Here is a 21,780-nt window from a genome sequence, read left to right as displayed (position 1 = left end):
TGTGGGTGTGTCTGTGTGTGTGTGTGAGAGTGTGTATGTGTGAGTGTGGGTGTGTGTGTGTGTGAATGTGTGTGTGTGTGTGTGTGTGTGTGTGAGTGTGTCTGTGTGTGTGGGTATGTGTGTGTGTGTGTGTGAGTGTGTGTGTGTGTGAGTGTGTGTGTGTGAGTGTGTGTATGTGTGAGTGTGTGTGTGTGAGTGTGTGTGTGTGAGTGTGTGTGTGTGTGTGTGTGTGTGTGAGTGTGTGTGAGTGTGTGTGTGTGTGAGTGTGTGTGTGTGAGTGTGTGTGTGTGTGAGTGTGTGTATGTACACGGATGTGGGGTACGTTTAGTAGGAACCTCAGGGTTTTAAATCAGAGATCTTCCAGAATTGAGTTGAATAGTTTCCCCACCGCGAGAATCGAATGGCCTGAAATAACCAGTGAAGTGGGGACAGCCCCCAGTGAAGGGGGGACAGCCCCCAGTGAAGGGGGGACAGTCCCCAGTGAAATGGGGACAGCCCCCAGTGAAATGGGGACAGCCCCCAGTGAAGGGGGGACAGCCCCCAGTGAAATGGGGACAGCCCCCAGTGAAATGGGGACAGCCCCCAGTGAAGGGGGGACAGCCCCCAGTGAAATGGAGACAGCCCCCAGTGAAATGGGGACAGCCCCCAGTGAAGGGGGGACAGTCCCCAGTGAAATGGGGACAGCCCCCAGTGAAATGGGGACAGCCCCCAGTGAAGGGGGGACAGCCCCCAGTGAAATGGGGACAGCCCCCAGTGAAGGGGGGACAGCCCCCAGTGAAATGGGGACAGCCCCCAGTGAAATGGGGACAGCCCCCAGTGAAGGGGGGACAGCCCCCAGTGAAATGGGGACAGCCCCCAGTGAAGGGGGGACAGCCCCCAGTGAAGGGGGGACAGCCCCCAGTGAAATGGGGACAGCCCCCAGTGAAATGGGGACAGCCCCCAGTGAAGGGGGGACAGCCCCCAGTGAAGGGGGGACAGCCCCCAGTGAAGTGGAGACAGCCCCCAGTGAAGTGGGGACAGCCCCCAGTGAAGGGGGGACAGCCCCCAGTGAAGGGGGGACAGCCCCCAGTGAAATGGGGACAGCCCCCAGTGAAGGGGGGACAGCCCCCAGTGAAATGGAGACAGCCCCCAGTGAAATGGGGACAGCCCCCAGTGAAATGGGGACAGCCCCCAGTGAAATGGGGACAGCCCCCAGTGAAGTGGGGACAGCCCCCAGTGAAGGGGGGACAGCCCCCAGTGAAGGGGGGACAGCCCCCAGTGAAATGGGGACAGCCCCCAGTGAAGTGGGGACAGCCCCCAGTGAAGTGGGGACAGCCCCCAGTGAAGTGGGGACAGCCCCCAGTGAAATGGGGACAGCCCCCAGTGAAATGGAGACAGCCCCCAGTGAAGTGGGGAAAGCCCCCAGTGAAATGGGGACAGCCCCCAGTGAAGTGGGGAAAGCCCCCAGTGAAGGGGGGACAGCCCCCAGTGAAGGGGGGACAGCCCCCAGTGAAATGGGGACAGCCCCCAGTGAAATGGAGACAGCCCCCAGTGAAATGGAGACAGCCCCCAGTGAAGGGGGGACAGCCCCCAGTGAAATGGGGACAGCCCCCAGTGAAATGGGGACAGCCCCCAGTGAAGGGGGGACAGCCCCCAGTGAAATGGGGACAGCCCCCAGTGAAATGGGGACAGCCCCCAGTGAAATGGGGACAGCCCCCAGTGAAATGGGGACAGCCCCCAGTGAAATGGGGACAGCCCCCAGTGAAATGGGGACAGCCCCCAGTGAAATGGGGACAGCCCCCAGTGAAATGGGGACAGCCCCCAGTGAAATGGGGACAGCCCCCAGTGAAGGGGGGACAGCCCCCAGTGAAATGGGGACAGCCCCCAGTGAAGGGGGGACAGCCCCCAGTGAAATGGGGACAGCCCCCAGTGAAATGGGGACAGCCCCCAGTGAAATGGAGACAGCCCCCAGTGAAGGGGGGACAGCCCCCAGTGAAGTGGGGACAGCCCCCAGTGAAATGGAGACAGCCCCCAGTGAAGTGGAGACAGCCCCCAGTGAAATGGGGACAGCCCCCAGTGAAATGGAGACAGCCCCCAGTGAAATGGGGACAGCCCCCAGTGAAATGGGGACAGCCCCCAGTGAAATGGGGACAGCCCCCAGTGAAGGGGGGACAGCCCCCAGTGAAGTGGAGACAGCCCCCAGTGAAATGGGGACAGCCCCCAGTGAAGTGGGGACAGCCCCCAGTGAAGGGGGGACAGCCCCCAGTGAAGGGGGGACAGTCCCCAGTGAAGGGGGGACAGCCCCCAGTGAAGGGGGGACAGCCCCCAGTGAAGGGGGGACAGCCCCCAGTGAAGGGGGGACAGCCCCCAGTGAAATGGGGACAGCCCCCAGTGAAGTGGGGACATGGAAGTGTACTCCCACCAACATCCACAGATATGGAGAACAGACAGAGGCAAGGACGGAGCCACTTGGGTGAGTCAGAGTCCTACTGATAGACACACGATGGACAAATGTGTACATTAAAGAGTTAGCATCCCTGAACGGGAGGGATTGGGAAAGGGGTGAGGGGTAGGGAGACCTGGGTATCCTGGGACACCAGTCCCTGAGAGACAGCGAGTGGGGAGCAGCAGGAAGGAGAGGACGGTCAGTGTCAGTGGGTCTGCATAGCGACAGGGTTCAGGTACAGCAGCAGCAGTTGGGGGGGGGGGGGGCTGTCATTACAAGGGGGAGACCACACCCTGGGGTATGGTGTGTATGGCTGTGGGAGTCTCTTTTCCTGAGGGAGGGAGAGCAGTGAACGGGTTTCCCTGACTGATCCCTGGGATGACAGGACGGACGGACAGACAGAGACTGGGTCATTGGACATTTAGAATTATGGGAGGGAGGGGATCACAGAAAGCGGACAGCGGCTGACTGACCTGTTGCGGGGTAACTCCAGCTGAGTGATGTCCGCCTGGAGGAAGCTGACGTTGACGTGGTGACCGTTCAGCTCCCGGTTCTTGGCCACGAACCTCTCCATGAAGTCCACCGCGGTGACGTGGCCCGCCCGCTTGGCCAGGTGCCCAGTGAAGCGCCTGAGCCGGGGAGAAGGGGGGAGGGAACACAAACACGAGAGGTTAAACTTGCTCAGCCGCAAAGCGGGTAATCCCCATCCCCTCCCACCCCACTGTACTGACCTGCACTGCTCCCTCTCCCAGCCCCACACTGACTCACTCATCAGGATCTAGGTAACCCTCCCTTCCACACGGTACCAGGTCGCAAATACGGAGGAGGGTGGGGGGAGGGGGGAGCAGAGAGGATGATGGAGATAGGGAGGGGGTGTAGGGGCTGGAGGGGGGTTAAAGATAGGGAGGAGGAGTAGGGGCTGGAGGGTGTTACAGAGATCGGGAGGGGGTGTAGGGGCTGGAGGGGGTTACAGAGATAGGGAGGGTGTGTAGGGGCTGGAGGGGGTTACAGAGATAGGGAGGGGGTGTAGGGGCTGGAGGGGGTTACAGAGATAGGGAGGGGGTGTAGGGGCTGGAGGGGGTTACAGAGATAGGGAGGGGGTGTAGGGGCTGGAGGGGGTTACAGAGATAGGGAGGGGGTGTAGGGGCCGGAGGGGGGTTACAGATCTAGGGAGGGGGTGTAGGGGCTGGAGGGGGTTACAGAGATAGGGAGGGGGTGTAGGGGCCGGAGGGGGGTTACAGGGATAGGGAGGGTGTGTAGGGGCTGGAGGGGGTTACAGAGATAGGGAGGGGGTGTAGGGGCTGGAGGGGGTTACAGAGATAGGGAGGGGGTGTAGGGGCTGGAGGGGGTTACAGAGATAGGGAGGGGGTGTAGGGGCTGGAGGGGGGTTACAGAGATAGGGAGGGGGTGTAGGGGCTGGAGGGGGTGACAGAGATAGGGAGGGGGTGTAGGGGCTGGAGGGGGGTTACAGAGATAGGGAGGGGGTGTAGGGGCTGGAGGGGGTTACAGAGATAGGGAGGGGGTGTAGGGGCTGGAGGGGGGTTACAGAGATAGGGAGGGGGTGTAGGGGCTGGAGGGGGTTACAGAGATAGGGAGGGGGTGTCGGGGCCGGAGGGGGGTTACAGAGATAGGGAGGGGGTGTAGGGGTTACAATCCTTGGGGGTGTGGGGTGGAATTGGTTCTCATTTGGGACACAGTTTGTGGGGGGTGAGGGGCAGGGGGAGTTTCGGATGTGTGGAAGATTGCAGATGGTGGAATGTGGTGCAGCTGAACGGGAGAGATTCAGAATGGTCTACTCTGGAGGCAACAAGCTCGAGGGTGAGGGTTCCTGCAGCCGATGAGGTGGACGGAATGTTGAGAATGGAGGGGACTTTGTGAACACAGCAAGTCGTCAGTTTGGATCAGGAGGTGGAGGGAGCTGCACTGCTCCCTGACTCTGTCAGACTCTCACCTCACAGTCTCTGGGAGAGTGTCTGTGTTATAGTGTGTCTGTGAGAGTGTGTGTGTGTCTGTGAGTGTGTGTGTGTGTGTGTGTGTGTGTGTGAGAGAGTGTGTGTGCCTGTCTGCAAGAGTGTGTGTGTGTGTGAGAGTGTGTGTGCGTGTCTGTGAGAGTGTGTGTGTGTGTGTGTGTGTGTGTGTGTGTGTGAGAGTGCGTGTGTCTGTGAGAGTGCGGGTGTGTGTGTCTGTGAGTGTGTGTGTGTCTGTGAGAGTGTACGCGTGTGTGTCTGTGAGAATGTGTGTTTGTGTGTGAGAGTGCGTGTGTCTGTGAGAGTGTGTGCATGTGTCTGTGAGAGTGTGTGTGTGTGTCTGTGAGAGTGTGCGTGTGTGTGTCTGTGAGAGTGTGTGCATGTGTCTGTGAGAGTGTGTGCGTGTGTCTGTGAGAGTGTGCGTGTGTGTGTCTGTGAGAGTGTGTGCATGTGTCTGTGAGAGTGTGTGCATGTGTCTGTGAGAGTGTGTGCGTGTGTCTGTGAGAGTGTGCGCGTGTGTGTCTGTGAGAGTGTGTGCATGTGTCTGTGAGAGTGTGTGCGTGTGTCTGTGAGAGTGTACGCGTGTGTGTCTGTGAGAGTGCGGGTGTGGGTGTTTGTGAGAGTGTGTGTGTGTCTGTGAGAGTGCGCGTGTGTCTGTGAGAGTGCGATTGCGTGTGTCTGTGAGAATGTGCGTATGTGTGTGTCTCTGAGAGTGTGTGTGTGCCTGTCAGAGTGTACGTATGTATGTCTGTGAGAGTGTCTGTGAGAGTATGTGTGTGTGTCTGTGAGAGTGTCTGTGTGTGTGTATCTGTGAGAGTGTGGATGTGTGTATCTGTGAGAGTGTGTGTGTGTGCGTGTGTCTGTGAGAGTGTGCGCATGTGTGTGTCTGTGAGAGTGTGTGCATGTGTCTGTGAGAGTGTGTGCGTGTGTCTGTGAGAGTGTACACGTGTGTGTCTGTGAGAGTGTACACGTGTGTGTCTGTGAGAGTGCGGGTGTGGGTGTTTGTGAGTGTGTGTGTGTCTGTGAGAGTGTACGCGTGTGTGTCTGTGAGAATGTGTGTTTGTGTGTGAGAGTGCGTGTGTCTGTGAGAGTGTGTGCATGTGTCTGTGAGAGTGTGTGTGTGTGTCTGTGAGAGTGTGCGTGTGTGTGTCTGTGAGAGTGTCTGTGTGTGTGTATCTGTGAGAGTGTGGATGTGTGTATCTGTGAGAGTGTGTGTGTGTGCGTGTGTCTGTGAGAGTGTGCGCATGTGTGTGTCTGTGAGAGTGTGTGCATGTGTCTGTGAGAGTGTGTGCGTGTGTCTGTGAGAGTGTACACGTGTGTGTCTGTGAGAGTGCGGGTGTGTGTGTCTGTGAGTGTGTGTGTGTCTGTGAGAGTGTACGCGTGTGTGTCTGTGAGAATGTGTGTTTGTGTGTGAGAGTGCGTGTGTCTGTGAGAGTGTGTGCATGTGTCTGTGAGAGTGTGTGTGTGTGTCTGTGAGAGTGTGCGTGTGTGTGTCTGTGAGAGTGTGTGCATGTGTCTGTGAGAGTGTGTGCGTGTGTCTGTGAGAGTGTGCGTGTGTGTGTCTGTGAGAGTGTGTGCATGTGTCTGTGAGAGTGTGTGCATGTGTCTGTGAGAGTGTGTGCGTGTGTCTGTGAGAGTGTGCGCGTGTGTGTCTGTGAGAGTGTGTGCATGTGTCTGTGAGAGTGTGTGCGTGTGTCTGTGAGAGTGTACGCGTGTGTGTCTGTGAGAGTGCGGGTGTGGGTGTTTGTGAGAGTGTGTGTGTGTCTGTGAGAGTGCGCGTGTGTCTGTGAGAGTGCGATTGCGTGTGTCTGTGAGAATGTGCGTATGTGTGTGTCTCTGAGAGTGTGTGTGTGCCTGTCAGAGTGTACGTATGTATGTCTGTGAGAGTGTCTGTGAGAGTATGTGTGTGTGTCTGTGAGAGTGTCTGTGTGTGTGTATCTGTGAGAGTGTGGATGTGTGTATCTGTGAGAGTGTGTGTGTGTGCGTGTGTCTGTGAGAGTGTGCGCATGTGTGTGTCTGTGAGAGTGTGTGCATGTGTCTGTGAGAGTGTGTGCGTGTGTCTGTGAGAGTGTACACGTGTGTGTCTGTGAGAGTGCGGGTGTGGGTGTTTGTGAGAGTGTGTGTGTGTCTGTGAGAGTGTGTGTGTGTCTGTGAGAGTGCGTGTGTGTGTGTGTCTGTGAGAGTGTGATTGCGTGTGTCTGTGAGAGAGTGTGTGTGTCTGTGAGAGTGCGTGTGTGTGTGTGTCTGTGAGAGTGCGATTGCGTGTGTCTGTGAGAGTGTGATTGCATGTGTCTGTGAGAGAGTGTGTGTGTCTGTGAGAGTGTGGGTGTGTCTGTGAGAGTGTGTGTATGTGTCTGTGAGAGTGTGGGTGTGTCTGTGAGAGAGTGTGTGTGTCTGTGAGAGTGTGCGCATGTGTGTGTCTGTGAGAGTGTGGGTGTGTCTGTCTGTGAGAGTGTGTGTGTGTCTGTGAGAGTGTGCGCATGTGTGTGTCTGTGAGAGTGTGTGTGTCTGTGAGAGTGTGCATGCATGTGTGTCTGTGAGAGTGTGTGCGTGTGTGTCTGCCTGTGAGAGTGTGCGTGTGTGTGTCTGTAACAGCGTGTGTGCGTGTGTCAGTGAGAGTGCAGATGTGTCTGTGAGAGTGTGTGTCTGTGAGAGTGCGATTGTGTGTGTCTGAAAGAGTATGTGTGCATGTGTCTGTGAGAGATTGTGTGTCTGTGAGAGTGTGATTGCGTGTGTCTGTGAGAGTGTGTGTGTCTGTGTCTGTGAGAGTGTGATTGCGTGTGTCTGTAAGAGTGTGTGTCTGTCAGAGTGTGTGTGCGTGTGTCTGTGAGAATGTGTGTGTGTGTGTGTGTGTGTCTGTGAGAGTGTGCACATGTGTGTGTCTGTGAGAGTGTGATTGCGTGTGTCTGTGAGAATGTGATTGCGTGTGTCTGTAAGAGTGTGTGTGTCTGTGAGAGTGTGATTGCGTGTGTCTGTAAGAGTGTGTGTGTCTGTAAGAGTGTGTGTGCGTGTGTCTGTGAGAGTGTGATTGTGTGTGTCTGTAAGAGTGTGTGTGTCTGTAAGAGTGTGTGTGCGTGTGTCTGTGAGAGTGTGATTGCGTGTGTCTGTAAGAGTGTGTGTGCGTGTGTCTGTGAGAGTGTGATTGTGTGTGTCTGTAAGAGTGTGTGTGTCTGTAAGAGTGTGTGTGCGTGTGTCTGTGAGAGTGTGATTGCGTGTGTCTGTAAGAGTGTGTGTGTCTGTAAGAGTGTGTGTGTGTGTGTGTCTGTGAGAGTGTGATTGTGTGTGTCTGTAAGAGTGTGTGTGTCTGTAAGAGTGTGTGTGCGTGTGTCTGTGAGAGTGTGATTGTGTGTGTCTGTAAGAGTGTGTGTGTCTGTGAGAGTGTGATTGTGTGTGTCTGTAAGAGTGTGTGTGTCTGTAAGAGTGTGTGTGCGTGTGTCTGTGAGAATGTGATTGCGTGTGTCTGTAAGAGTGTGTGTGTCTGTAAGAGTGTGTGTGTGTGTGTCTGTGAGAGTGTGATTGTGTGTGTCTGTAAGAGTGTGTGTGTCTGTAAGAGTGTGTGTGCGTGTGTCTGTGAGAGTGTGATTGTGTGTGTCTGTGAGAGTGTGTGTGTCTGTGAAAGTGTGTGTTGTGTCTGTGAGAGTGTGCGCATGTGTGTGTCTGTGAGAGTGCGGGTGTGTCTGTGAGAGTGTGCATGCGTGTGTCTGTGAGAGAATGTGTGGTCTGTGACAGTGTGTGAGTGTGTCTGTGAGAGTGTGTGTCTGAGAGAGTGTGTGTATGTGTCCGAGGGTGTGTGTGCGTGTGTCTGTGAGAGTGTGTGTGTCTGTGAAAGTGCGCGTGTGTGTCTGTGAGTGTGTGTGTCTGTGAGAGCGTGGGTGTGTCTGTGAGAATGTGGGTGTGTGTGTCTATGAGAGTACGGGTGTGTCTGTGAGAGTGGGTATGTCCGTGAGAGTGTGTGTGTGCCTGTGAGAGTGCGTGTGTGTGTCTGTGAGAGTGTGCACGTGTGTGTCTGTGAGAATGTGTGTGTGTGTTTGTAAGAGCGCGGGTGTGTCTGTCTGTGAGAGTGTGTGTGCGTGTGCCTGTGAGAGTGTGTGTGTGTCTATGAGACTGTGTGTGTCTGTGAGAGTGTGTGTGTGCGTGTGTCTGTGAGTGTGTGCATGTGTGTGTGTGTGAGAGAGAGAGACACACAATATCTGTGTGTGAGCGTGAGAAAGAGCAACAGAGACAGTGTGTATGTATGTGTGAGAGTCTGAGAGAGAATGAGAGTGAGACAATGTGTGTGTGAGTGAGTGTTAGAGAGAGAGACAGTGTCTGTGTATGTATGTGTGAGAGTCTGAGAGAGAATGAGAGTGAGACAATGTGTGTGTGAGTGAGTGTGAGAGAGAGAGACAATGTCTGTGTATGTATGTGTGAGAGTCTGAGAGAGAATGAGAGTGAGACAATGTGTGTGTGAGTGAGTGTTAGAGAGAGAGACAGTGTCTGTGTATGTATGTGTGAGAGTCTGAGAGAGAATGAGAGTGAGACAATGTGTGTGTGAGTGAGTGTGAGAGAGAGAGACAGTGTCTGTGTATGTATGTGTGAGAGTCTGAGAGAGAATGAGAGTGAGACAATGTGTGTGTGAGTGAGTGTGAGAGAGAGAGACAGTGTCTGTGTATGTATGTGTGAGAGTCTGAGAGAGAATGAGAGTGAGACAATGTGTGTGTGAGTGAGTGTGAGAGAGAGAGACAGTGTCTGTGTATGTATGTGTGAGAGTCTGAGAGAGAATGAGAGTGAGACAATGTGTGTGTGAGTGAGTGTGAGAGAGAGAGACAGTGTCTGTGTATGTATGTGTGAGAGTCTGAGAGAGAATGAGAGTGAGACAATGTGTGTGTGAGTGAGTGTGAGAGAGAGAGACAGTGTCTGTGTATGTATGTGTGTGAGAGAGAGTGTCTGTGTGCATATGTGTGAGTGAGAGAGTGAAAGTGAGACAGTGTCTGTGAGGGTGAGAGAGAAAGAGAGAGACAGTGTCTGTGTATGTATGTGTCTGTGTGTGTGAGAGAGAGACTGAGAGAGTGTGTGTGTGTGAGTGAGTAAGATAATGTCTGTGTGTGTGTGAGAGAGAGAGAGACTATGTGTGTGTGAGAGAGTGAGATTGTGTATGAGTGTATATGTCTGTGTGTGTGAGAGAGAGAGAGACTGTGAGTGTGAGAGATTGTGTGTGTGTATGTGTGTATGTCTGTGAGAGTGAAAGACTGTGTGTGTGAGTGAGAGAGAGAGAGAGATTGTGTGTTGAGTGTGAGAGACAGTGTATGAGCGTGTGGGCCTGTGAGAGAGTGATTGTGTGTGTGAGAGAGAGTGAGAGAGAGACTGTGCGTGAGAGACAGCGTATCTGTGTGTGAAAGAGACAGTGTGTGTATGTCTGTGAGAGTGTGTGTGTGTGTTTGTGTGTCTGTGAGAGAGTGAGAGACTGTGTGTGTGTGTGTGTGTGTGAGATTGTGTTTATGTTTGTATGTGTGTGTATGAGTTAGAGAGTGAGAGACAGACAGACAGTGTGTCTTTGAGAGACTATGTGTGTATGTGTGTGTGCGTGGTGACAGAGTTCAGTGGTACTTTCATACCCAATGCCAGCTCCCAGCTCTAATACCCGCTGCCCCTTGAAGTTTGGCAACATTCCCAGAATTTCCGGTTTCTCCATCTCAGTGATGACTTCAGCACTGGAGTCCAGCATCATTTCCTCGATCGTGCCTTTTCGAGAATGTTTCACCCAGAAATCTGACATGGTCTTCCGTGCACCAGCTGCGGAAGAGAACGCGGGCAGTTCACAGAGGGTCTTCAGCTCAGAATGCAGGCAATTCAGCCCATCAGTTACTATTTCTGTTCACTGAACACCCGCTCCACATCTCCCTCCAACACCTAACCCTTACTCCAACCCTGACCCATCTCCCCCCTCACTCCCCACTCCCTTTAATATCCCACCCAGTCTAATCCCACTCTCCCCCTCACTCCCCACTCCCTTTAATATCCCACCCAGTCTAATCCCACTCTCCCCCCTCACTCCCTTTAATATCCCACCCAGTCTAATCCCACTCTCCCCCCTCACTCCCCACTCCCTTTAATATCCCACCCAGTCTAATCCAATCTCCCCCTCACTCCCCACTCCCTTTAATATCCCACCCAGTCTAATCCCACTCTCCCCCCTCACTCCCCACTCCCTTTAATATCCCACCCAGTCTAATCCCACTCTCCCCCCTCACTCCCCACTCCCTTTAATATCCCACCCAGTCTAATCCCACTCTCCCCCCTCACTCCCCGCTCCCTTTAATATCCCACCCAGTCTAATCCCACTCTCCCCCTCACTCCCCGCTCCCTTTAATATCCCACCCAGTCTAATCCCACTCTCCCCCTCACTCCCCACTCCCTTTAATATCCCACCCAGTCTAATCCCACTCTCCCCCCTCACTCCCCCCTCCCTTTAATATCCCACCCAGTCTAATCCCACTCTCCCCCTCACTCCCCGCTTCCTTTAATATCCCACCCAGTCTAATCCCACTCTCCCCCTCACTCCCCACTCCCTTTAATATCCCACCCAGTCTAATCCCACTCTCCCCCCTCACTCCCCACTCCCTTTAATATCCCACCCAGTCTAATCCCACTCTCCCCCCTCACTCCCCACTCCCTTTAATATCCCACCCAGTCTAATCCCACTCTCCCCCCTCACTCCCTTTAATATCCCACCCAGTCTAATCCCACTCTCCCCCCTCACTCCTCACTCCCTTTAATATCCCACCCAGTCTAATCTCACTCTCCCCCCTCACTCCCCACTCCCTTTAATATCCCACCCAGTCTAATCCCACTCTACCCCCTCACTCCCCACACCCTTTAATATCCCACCCAGTCTAATCCCACTCTCCCCCCTCACTCCCCACTCCCTTTAATATCCCACCCAGTCTAATCCCACTCCCCCTGTGCAGTTTGATGGATTTGAGTTTACTGAAACATTGATCGTCACTGCAAGTGGGAGAGATGTTCGTCGACACCATTCTCCCTTGGACAGATCTGCACGACTTTCTCCAAGAAAGGAACTGTAACCAGCCACGACTGATCAATGTAGAGAGTCCTTCACTGATGAAGAGAATCTGGCAACAGCACCTTCCAAACCCACGGCCACTTCCATCCAGAAGGACAAGGGGGCAGCAGATACATGGGAACCCCACCCCCTGCAAGTTCCCCTCCGAGCCCCTCACCATCCCGACTTGGAAATATCTCGCCGTTCCCTCAGTCTGGCTGGGTCAGAATCCTGGGATTCCCTCCCTGAGGGACACTGTGGGTCTACCCACAGCACATGGACTGCAGGGGGTCAAGAAGGCAGCTCACCCCCCACCTTCTCAAGGGGGGCAACTAGGGACGGGGGGGCAAGACCTACTGTGCCCAGCCAGCGACTCCCTCATCCCGTCCCACGTTTCTTTGGCAGAGAGTGTGTGCGTGTTTGTGTGAGGGAGGAACCTGTTTTCTCGAGGAGGGGGATTGGATTGAGTTCCTGCCTGGAACCATTTGTAAAAACCAAGCTCCTCTATTTGAAACCTGCCTGACCTGTCTGACCCAGAGCGTGGTGGGGGGAAACGTCCAGTGTTTCTGTTCAGGGCTTGGTTCAGCACTAGCTGTAAGTGTCACTGTGGGACGTGGATGTTGCTGGCTGGTCAGTCTTTTCATTGTCACTGCCCAGAGAAGGCAATGCAGAACTGCCAACTTAACCATTGCAGGGTCTCTTTGAGTAACCTCCGTCCCTGACCTCAGCCCCAGGGTTAGAATATAGAACAGCGCGGTAGAGGCCCTTCGGCCCTCAATGCTGTGCTGACCTATGAGCTATATCTGATGCCCATCTAACCTGCACTGTTCCATTGTTATCCATCTGTATGTCCAAGGCCCATTTAAATGTCCTTAACGTCGGCGAGTCTACTACTGTTGTAGGCAGGCCATTCCACCCTCCCGGGGAGAATGGGAGGACGGCAGATGCTGGGGATCAGAGCTGGAAATCTGTTGCTGGAAAAGCGCAGCAGGTCAGGCAGCATCCGAGGAGCAGGAGAATCGACGTTTCGGGTATGAGTTCCTGAAGAAGGGCTCATGCCCGAAACGTCGATTCTCCTGCTCCTTGGATGCTGCCTGACCTGCTGCGCTTTTCCAGCAAGGCATTCCACCCCCCTCCTACTCTCTGAGTAAAGAAACTACCCCTGATATCCTTCCTATATCTATCACCCCTCACAACCGTCTGGTGAAGGAGCAGCGCTCTGAAAGCTAGTGCTTCCAAATAAACCTGTTGGACTATAACCTGATGTTGTGTGATTTTTAACTTTGTATACTCCAGTCCAACACCGGCCTCTCCAAATCATGACCCTCAATTAAAAGTGATGTCCCCTCGTGCTAGCCATCACCATCTGAAGAAAAGGGCTCTCACTGTCCACTCTATTTAACACTATGATTATCTGATATGTCTCAATTAAGTCACCTATTAACCTTCTTCTCTCTAATTAAAACAGTTTCAAGACCCTCAGCCTTTCCTCATAAGACCTTCCCTCCATACCAGGTAATGTCCTAGTAAATCTCCTCGGAACCCTTTCCAAAGCTTCCATATCCTTCCTATAATGTGGTGACCAGAACTGTACGCAATACTCCAAGTGCGGCCGCACCAGAGTTTTGTACAGCTGCAGCATGACCTTGTGGCTCCAAAACTCAATCCCTCTCCCAATAAAAGCTAACACGCCGTATGCCTTCTTAACAACCCTATCAACCTGGGTGGCAACTTTTAGGGATCTATGTCCATGGACATTGAGATCTCTCTGCTCGTCTACACTCCCAATAATCTTACCATTAGCCCAGTACTCTGTATTCCCGTTACTCCTTCCAAAGTGAATCACCTCTCACTTTTCCACATTAAATTCCATTTGCCACCTCTCAGCCCAGCTCTGCAGCTTATCCACATCTCTTTGTATCCTACAACATCCTTCAGCACTATCCACAACTCCACCGAACTTAGTGTCATCCACAAATTTGCTAACCTAACCTTCTATGCCCTCACCTAGGTCATTTATAAACATTACAAATAAAAGTGGCCCCAAAACACATCCTTGTGGTATACCACTCGTAATTGAACTCCAGGATGAATATTTCCCATCAACCACCACCCCTCTCTCTGTCTTCTTTCAGCTAGCCAATTTCTGATCCAAACCACTAAATCACCCTCAATCTCATGCCTCCGTGTTTTGTGCAATAGCCTACCATGGGGAACCTTATCAAACACCTTACTGGAGCCCATATACATCAACCGCTTTACCCTCATCTACCTGTTTGGTCGCCTTCTCATAGAACTCAATAAGGTTAGTGAGGCACCACCTACTCTTCACAAACCACGTTGACTATCCCGAATCCACTTATTCCTCTTTAGATGATTATAAATCCTATCTCTTATAACCTTTACCTAAAACTGAAGTAAGGCTCACTGGTCTATAATTACCAGGGTTGTCTCTACTCCCCTTCTTGAAAAAGGGGATAACATTTGCTATCCTCCAGTCTTCTGGCACTAGTCCTGTAGACAATGACAGCATAAAGATCAAAGCCAAAGGCTCTGCAATCTCCTCCCTGACGTCCCAGAGAATCCGAGGATAAATCCCATCTGGCCCAGGGGACTTATCTATGTTCAGACCTTCCAAACTTGCCAGCACCTCCTCTTTGTCAACCCCAATCCCATCTGATCCTAGTTGGTGGATTAAGGAGAGAAACTCTTTTAGCCTTTCAACCATTGTCAACCACCCATTCCACCTCAGGGACTCGAAGGGGCACAGGCTCAGCCTGTGTTAGCTCTTTGCAATGTTGCCCAGCTCAGTGTCCATCATCTACCCACCCTCCCCCCCCCCCAACCCCCAACCCTCAGGACAACAGCAGGGGAGGGGGGACAGTCACTCTGGGTGAGGGTCTGCCTTTGTCAGGGATGCGTCCAGAGTGTGTCTGCTCCCGATTGATCAGTGAATGATGAGACCAGGCCTGGGGGGATTGAAGCCAGTGAGCTCAGCTGCTGAACCATCTCTGAACAAACACAGGACCCGAGGTCAGTGTGACATGGAAACATCGGGACACCACCATCACTACTGACCCTCGGTCACCATGGTTACCGCTGACCGTCCCGCTGTTACCCCTTGACCGTCCCACCGTTACCCCCCGACCCTCCCATTACCCCCTGACCCTCCCATTACCCCCTGACCCTCCCACCGTTATCCCATGACCCTCCCACCATTACCCCCTGACCGTCCCACTTTAACCCCTGACCCTCCCACTGTTACCCCCTGACCTCCCACCATTACCCCTGACCGTCCCACCTTTACCCCCTGACCATCCCACTGTTACCCCCTGACCCTCCCACTGTTACCCCCTGACCGTCCCACCGTTATCCCATGACCCTCCCACCATTACCCCTGACCCTCCCACTGTTACCCCCTGACCGTCCCACCATTACCCCTGACCCTCCCACTGTTACCCCCTGACCTCCCACCATTACCCCCTGACCGTCCCACCATTACCCCTGACCCTCCCACCGTTACCCCCTGACTGTCCCACCATTACTCCCTGACCGTCCCACCGTTACCCCCGACCATCCCACCGTTACCCCGTGACCCTCCCACTGTTACCCCCTGACCGTCCCACCGTTACCCCCGTGACCCTCCCATTACCCCCTGACCGTCCCACCGTTACCCCCTGACCCTCCCACCATTACCCCGTGACCCTCCCATCATTACCCCCTGACCCTCCCACCATTACCCCGTGACCCTCCCATCATTACCCCCTGACCGTCCCACCGTTACCCCCTGACCCTCCCACCGTTACCCCATGACCCTCCCATCATTACCCCCTGACCGTCCCACCGTTACCCCCTGACCCTCCCACCATTACCCCGTGACCCTCCCATCATTACCCCCTGACCGTCCCACCGTTACCCCCTGACCCTCCCACCATTACCCCGTGACCCTCCCATCATTACCCCCTGACCGTCCCACCGTTACCCCGTGACCCTCCCACCGTTACCCCATGACCCTCCCACCATTACCCCGTGACCCTCCCACCATTACCCCCTGACCGTCCCACCGTTACCCCGTGACCCTCCCACCATTACCCCCTGACCGTCCCACCGTTACCCCCTGACCCTCCCACCGTTACCCCGTGACCCTCCCATTACCCCCTGACCGTCCCACCGTTACCCCCTGACCCTCCCATTACCCCCTGACCGTCCCACTGTTACCCCGTGACCCTCCCACCGTTACCCCGTGACCCTCCCATTACCCCCTGACCGTCCCACCGTTACCCCCTGACCCTCCCATTACCCCCTGACCGTCCCACCGTTACCCCGTGACCCTCCCATCATTACCCCGTGACCCTCCCACCATTACCCCCTGACCGTCCCACTGTTACCCCATGACCCTCCCATCATTACCCCCTGACCGTCCCACCGTTACCCCATGACCCTCCCACCATTACCCCGTGACCCTCCCACCATTACCCCGTGACCCTCCCATTACCCCCTGACCGTCCCACCGTTACCCCGTGACCCTCCCATCATTACCCCGTGACCCTCCCACCATTACCCCCTGACCGTCCCACTGTTACCCCATGACCCTCCCACCATTACCCCCTGACCGTCCCACTGTTACCCCATGACCCTCCCACCATTACCCCGTGACCCTCCCATCATTACCCCCTGACCGTCCCACCTTTACCCCCGACCATCCCACTGTTACCCCCGTGACCCTCCCACTGTTACCCCCTGACTGTCCCACCATTACTCCCTGACCGTCCCACCGTTACCCCCGACCATCCCACTGTTACCCCGTGACCCTCCCACCATTACCCCGTGACCCTCCCACCATTACCCCCTGACCGTCCCACCGTTACCCCCTGACCCTCCCACTGTTACCCCGTGACCCTCCCACCATTACCCCCGACCCTCCCACCTTTACCCCGTGACCCTCCCACTGTTACGCCCTGACTGTCCCACCATTACCCCCGACCGTCCCACCGTTACCCCGTGACCCTCCCACTGTTACCCCGTGACCCTCCCACTGTTACGCCCTGACTGTCCCACCATTACCCCCGACCGTCCCACCTTTACCCCCGACCGTCCCACCGTTACCCCGTGACCCTCCCACTGTTACCCCGTGACCCTCCCACCATTACCCCCTGACCGTCCCACCATTACCCCCGACCCTCCCACCTTTACCCCCTGACCGTCCCACCATTGCCCCCGACCCTCCCACTGTTACCCCCTGACCCTCCCACCGTTACCCCGTGACCCTCCCACTGTTACCCCCGACACTCCCACCATTACCTCTTGATCCTCCCGTTACCCCTGACCCTCCCATCGTTACTGCCTGACCCTCCCACCGTTATCTCTTGACCCTCCTGTTACCCCAGACCCTCCCACCAATACCCCTTGACCCCCCCCACCATTACCCCGACTCTCCCACTGTTACCCCCAACCGCCCCCTCCCAACCCCCCACCGTCATCATTACTGCCATCCTTTGGGACTACAGCAGTCCAATTGTTGCACATCAAGATCCCACACACAGCAATTCAGGAAAGACCCAGATCACCTGTTAGAGGGTCAGTGCCTCACTGTCTGGGGGTCAGTGCTGAGGAAGTGCTGCACTGTCGGGAGGGGGGGGTCAGTGCTGAGGGTGTGGGCACTGTCGGAGTGTCAGTGCTGAGGGTGTGGGCACTGTTGGAGGGTCAGGTCTGAGGGAGTGGGCACTGTCGGGGGGTCAGGGATGTGGGAGCGGGCACTGTCAGAGGGTCAGCACTGAGGGAGTGGGCACTGTCGGAGGGTCAGCACCGAGGGAGTGGGCACTGTCGGAGGGTCAGCACCGAGGGAGTGGGCACTGTCGGAGGGTGTAGCCAGGGTTGGCTAAGTCACAAAAGAGAGTTAAAGAATAGTGAGGCTGGGTTTTGATTTGTCTGAGGCGCCCCCCACCTCCCCCCGTGCCCGCCTGTGGGCACTGAGTCCGACTCTGCAAAGCACAGCCTATCCCCGTCACCCTGCGTTTCCCACAGCTCCTCCACCTAACCTACCCATCGCCGGGCACCTCGCGGCGATTTGGAGTGGGGCAATCCACCCTCGCCCGCTCAACCTTTGGAGTGTGGGGGTGGTGGGGGGGGACCCAGACACCCGAGGGTGGAATCGAACCCGGGTCCCTGGCACCATGAGGCACCAGTGCCAACCACCGCTGTAGTGTTTTAAAGGGGGGGGGGGGGAAACAAGAAAAGTTTTGCCTGGCTGAACACTGCTGAGGCAAATTAAGAACAGAGTTGGTGACTGTTTCTAACACCCAGGTGGGGGTTAACAAAGGGGGGGGGGGGGGGAATGATTTGCAAAGCTGTTTGAACATTGAATTGAGGACAGAGTCCATGAACTGGTGAGGATTATGATGAAGAAGTTTGGTCAGAGTTTGTGCTGACCCTTGTTCCCTACCTTCAGCCATCCTGCTGGCCCTGGTCAAGCCCTCGTCCAGTCTCACTGCTCTGGGAGGAGAGAGTCTCTCTCTCTCTCTGTGGGAGTCGAGGAGTTCCACTGAATGAATGGTGAACCTGGAGCGATGTGCAGCCCCAACTCCTGCCTTTGGGTAGCAGCCACTGGGCTGTCATCCAGATCAGGAGCAGAGGCAAGTGGTGAGAGAGAGGGGGAGAGTGGTGTTGGTGGTGGGGGAGGAGGAGGTAGGGACTGGGAGAGGACAAAGTCAAACTTTTCCGTTCGGGAATTCAGTGCCAAAGCTCCGCCTGCCCGGCAATTAAAACAAATAAACAACAGAATCCATACGGGAGTGACCAAGGCATTTCGAGGTCAGTCTCGCTTTAAGAGGCTGCAGTTAGGTCCCGCCCCCCAATCCGTCAATCGGTGCCGGCGCCGCCTTCTATTGGCCGGCCGGTGTAGAACGAGATAATGCTACATCGGTTCCCCGTGCTGGTTGGTCCGTGCCTGACACACCCACCCAATCGGCGTCTCTTCCGGGTCAGGTTTCCGCGGCCTTAAAGCAGGTGCGGCGATGAGGGAAATAAAGGTGTCTCACTGGAATCAGGTCACACAAGCAGCTGCCGCTGTCCAGCAGGATCCCCGGCCGGAGAGGGACATTGCGGGAGGGTCGGGTTACCTCGGCCTCTGCCTCGGCCACAACCACAACCACGACGTGCAGGTTCACCCCGCCAGGGGCTGGCCAAGGGGGCAGCATGGAGGCCATTCAGGCTCTCCAAGGTGTTCTCGCAGCCCCTCGCATTGAGGGAAATCAACTCAGGGGCAGGTCAACCATCTCTGTAACTCCCTACACCCCCTACACCCCCTCCCTATCTCTGTAACCCCCTCCAGCCCCTACACCCCCTCCCTATCTCTGTAACCCCCTCCAGCCCCTACACCCCCTCCCTATCTCTGTAACCCCCTCCAGCCCCTACACCCCCTCCCTATCTCTGTAACCCCCTCCAGCCCCTACACCCCCTCCCTATCTCTGTCACCCCCTCCAGCCCCTACACCCCCTCCCTATCTCTGTAACCCCCTCCAGCTCCTACACCCCCTCCCTATCTCTGTAACCCCCTCCCTATCTCTGTAACCCACTCCAACCCCTACACCCCTCCCTATCTCTGTAACCCCCTCCCTATCTCTGTAACCCCCTCCCTATCTCTGTAACCCACTCCAACCCCTACACCCCCTCCCTATCTCTGTAACCCCCTCCAGCCCCTACACCCCCTCCCTATCTCTGTCACCCCCTCCAGGCCCGACACCCCTCCCTTTCTCTGTAACCTCCTCCAGCCCCTACACCCCCTCCCTATCTCTGTAACCCCCTACACCCCCTCCCTATCTCTGTCACACCTACACCCCCTCCCTATCTCTGTCACACCTACCCCCCCTCCCTCTCTCTGTAACCCCCTCTGTCCCCTACACCCCCTCCCTATCTCTGTAACCCCCTCCAGCCCCTACACCCCCTCCCTATCTCTGTAACCCCCTCCAGCCCCTACACCCCCTCCCTATCTCTGTAACCCCCTCCAGCCCCTACACCCCCTCCCTATCTCTGTAACCCCCTCCAGCCCCTAAACCCCCTCCCTATCTCTGTAACCCCCTCCAGCCCCTACACCCCCTCCCTTTCTCTGTAACCTCGCCCCAGCCCCTACTCTCCTTCCCTATCTCTGTCACCCCCTACACCCCCTCCCTCTCTCTGTCACCCCCTACAACCCCTCCCTATCTCTGTCACCCCCTCCAGCCCCTACACCCCCTCCCTCTCTCTGTAACCCCCTCCAGCCCCTACACCCCCTCCCTATCTCTGTAACCCCCTCCAGCCCCAACACCCCCTCCCTATCTCTGTAACTCCCTCCAGCCCCAACACTCACTCCCTATCTCTGTAACCCCCTCCAGCCCCTACATCCCCTCCCTATCTCTGTCACCCCCTACACCCCTCCCTATCTCTAACCCCCTCCAGCCCCTACACCCCCCCATCTCTGTAACCCCCTCCAGCCCCTACACCCCCACTCTATCTCTGTCACCCCCTACAACCCCTCCCTTTCTCTGTAACCCCCACACCCCTCCCTATCTCTGTAACCCGCTACACTCCCTCCCTATCTCTGTCATCCCCTCCAGCCTCTATACCCCCTCCCTATCTCTGTCACCCCCAACAACCCCTCCCTATCTCTGTAACCCCCTCCAGCCACTACACGCCCTATCTCTCTGTAACCCCCTCCAGCCCCTACAGCCCCTCCCTCTCTCTGTAACCCCCCTCCAGCCCCTACACCCCTCCCTCTCTCTGTAACCCCCCTCCAGCCCCTACACCCCCTCCCTATCTCTGTCACCACCTCCAGCCCCAACACTCCCTCCCTCTCTCTGTAATCCCCTCCAGCCCCTACACCCCCTCCCTATCTCTGTAACCCCCTCCAGCCCCTACACCCCCTCCCTATCTCTGTAACCCCCTACACCCCCTCCCTATTTCTGTAACCCCCTCCGGCCCCTACACCCCCTCCCTATGTCTGTAACCACCTCCAGCCCCTACACCCCCTCCCTATCTCTGTAACCCCCTACACCCCCTCCCTATCTCTGTAACCCCCTCCAGCCCCTACACCCCCTCCCTATCTCTGTAACCCCCCTCCAGCCCCTACACCCCCTCCCTATCTCTGTAACCCCCCTCCGGCCCCTACACCCCCTCCTTATCTCTGTAACCCCCTCCAGCCCTACACCCCCTCCCTATCTCTGTCACCCCCTCCAGCCCCTACACCCCCTCCCTATCTCTGTCACCCCCTCCAGCCCCTACACCCCCTCCCTATCTCTGTAACCCCCCTCCAGCCCCTACACCCCCTCCCTATCTCTGTAACCCCCTCCAGTCCCTACACCCCCTCCCTATCTCTGTAACCCCCTCCAGCCCTACACCCCCTCCCTATCTCTGTCACCCCCTCCAGCCCCTACACCCCCTCCCTATCTCTGTAACCCCCCTCCAGCCCCTACACCCCCTCCCTATCTCTGTAACCCCCTCCAGCCCCTACACCCCCTCCCTATCTCTGTCACCCCCTCCAGCCCCTACACCCCCTCCCTATCTCTGTAACCCCCTTCACCCTCTCCCCAGAGCTGTGTTCCTGAGTTAAGGTCACTAGGTAAATGCAGTTGTTGTACCTTGATAAAGTGTCATAGTGTGGGAGCTCTCTGTTAATGGGAGGGTTTCTTTCCCGGCCCCCGATCGAGGGCAGGAAGGTATCTGAAATCTTCGCTCGCTGGTGCTCTGCCCTCAGCGTGTGTCCAGTTCCCTGCTCGCCCCCCCCCCCCCCCCCCCCCCCCGACGTCTGAAACCCCCTTGGAAGGAGTTTGTCAATCCCACCCTGAGCTGGGCAGGTTCGGGGATAGGGACGCGGACAGGTGGCTCTGGCCCCAGAGGAAGATGGATGTGGTCGTTGGAGGGTCAGCCATCCCAGCTCCAGACCATCTCTCCAGGACTCCCTCAGGGGAGTGTCCTCACCCCCAACCACCTTCAGCTGCTTCATCAATGACCCTCCCTCCATCAGAAGGTCCCCAAGTGGGGGGATGTTCACTGGTGATTGCACAGTGTTCAGCTCCATTCACCATCCCCTCAGATACTGAAGCAGTCTGTGTTCAAATGGAACAAGATCGGGACAATAGCCAGGCTTGGGCTGACCAGTGGCAAGTAATATTCACACCACACAAATACCAGGCTATGACCATCACCAATAAGAGACAGTCGAACCATCACCCCTTGACATTCACTGGTGTTCCCATCACTGAATCCCCCCACTATCAACATCCTGGGGGTTACCATTGACCAGAAACTCTACCGGACTCAGTACAACTTTTCAACTCGGTTGGAGAGGTCACCAGGGAGCAGTAGAGCCTGTCA

The 21,780-nt window shown here is 55.9% G+C and overlaps 1 protein-coding gene across 1 annotated transcript in view; it reads right to left on the bottom strand.

Annotated features, from left to right (window-relative positions):
* pmt (phosphoethanolamine methyltransferase) overlaps nucleotides 1-18,199 on the bottom strand; it is a gene marked incomplete at its 3' end in the record, with an annotated part of 23,092 nt that extends 4,893 nt beyond the window's left edge. The window contains exons 1-3 of the mRNA XM_072567600.1: nucleotides 17,877-18,199; nucleotides 9,987-10,164; nucleotides 2,899-3,054 (exon numbers count right to left, since the gene is read on the bottom strand). Of these exons, the coding sequence (XP_072423701.1) occupies nucleotides 2,899-3,054; nucleotides 9,987-10,164; nucleotides 17,877-17,886 (344 nt within the window). The remainder of the gene's footprint in view (nucleotides 1-2,898; nucleotides 3,055-9,986; nucleotides 10,165-17,876) is intronic.
* Between the last annotated feature and the right edge of the window lie 3,581 nt (nucleotides 18,200-21,780).

This window comes from Chiloscyllium punctatum, unplaced genomic scaffold, assembly GCF_047496795.1.
Source record: "Chiloscyllium punctatum isolate Juve2018m unplaced genomic scaffold, sChiPun1.3 scaffold_596, whole genome shotgun sequence".
NCBI classification, from domain to species: Eukaryota; Metazoa; Chordata; class Chondrichthyes; order Orectolobiformes; family Hemiscylliidae; genus Chiloscyllium; species Chiloscyllium punctatum.
The sequence above is the reverse complement of the archived record's forward strand: the minus strand, read 5'-3'. Positions and strand labels throughout refer to the sequence as shown.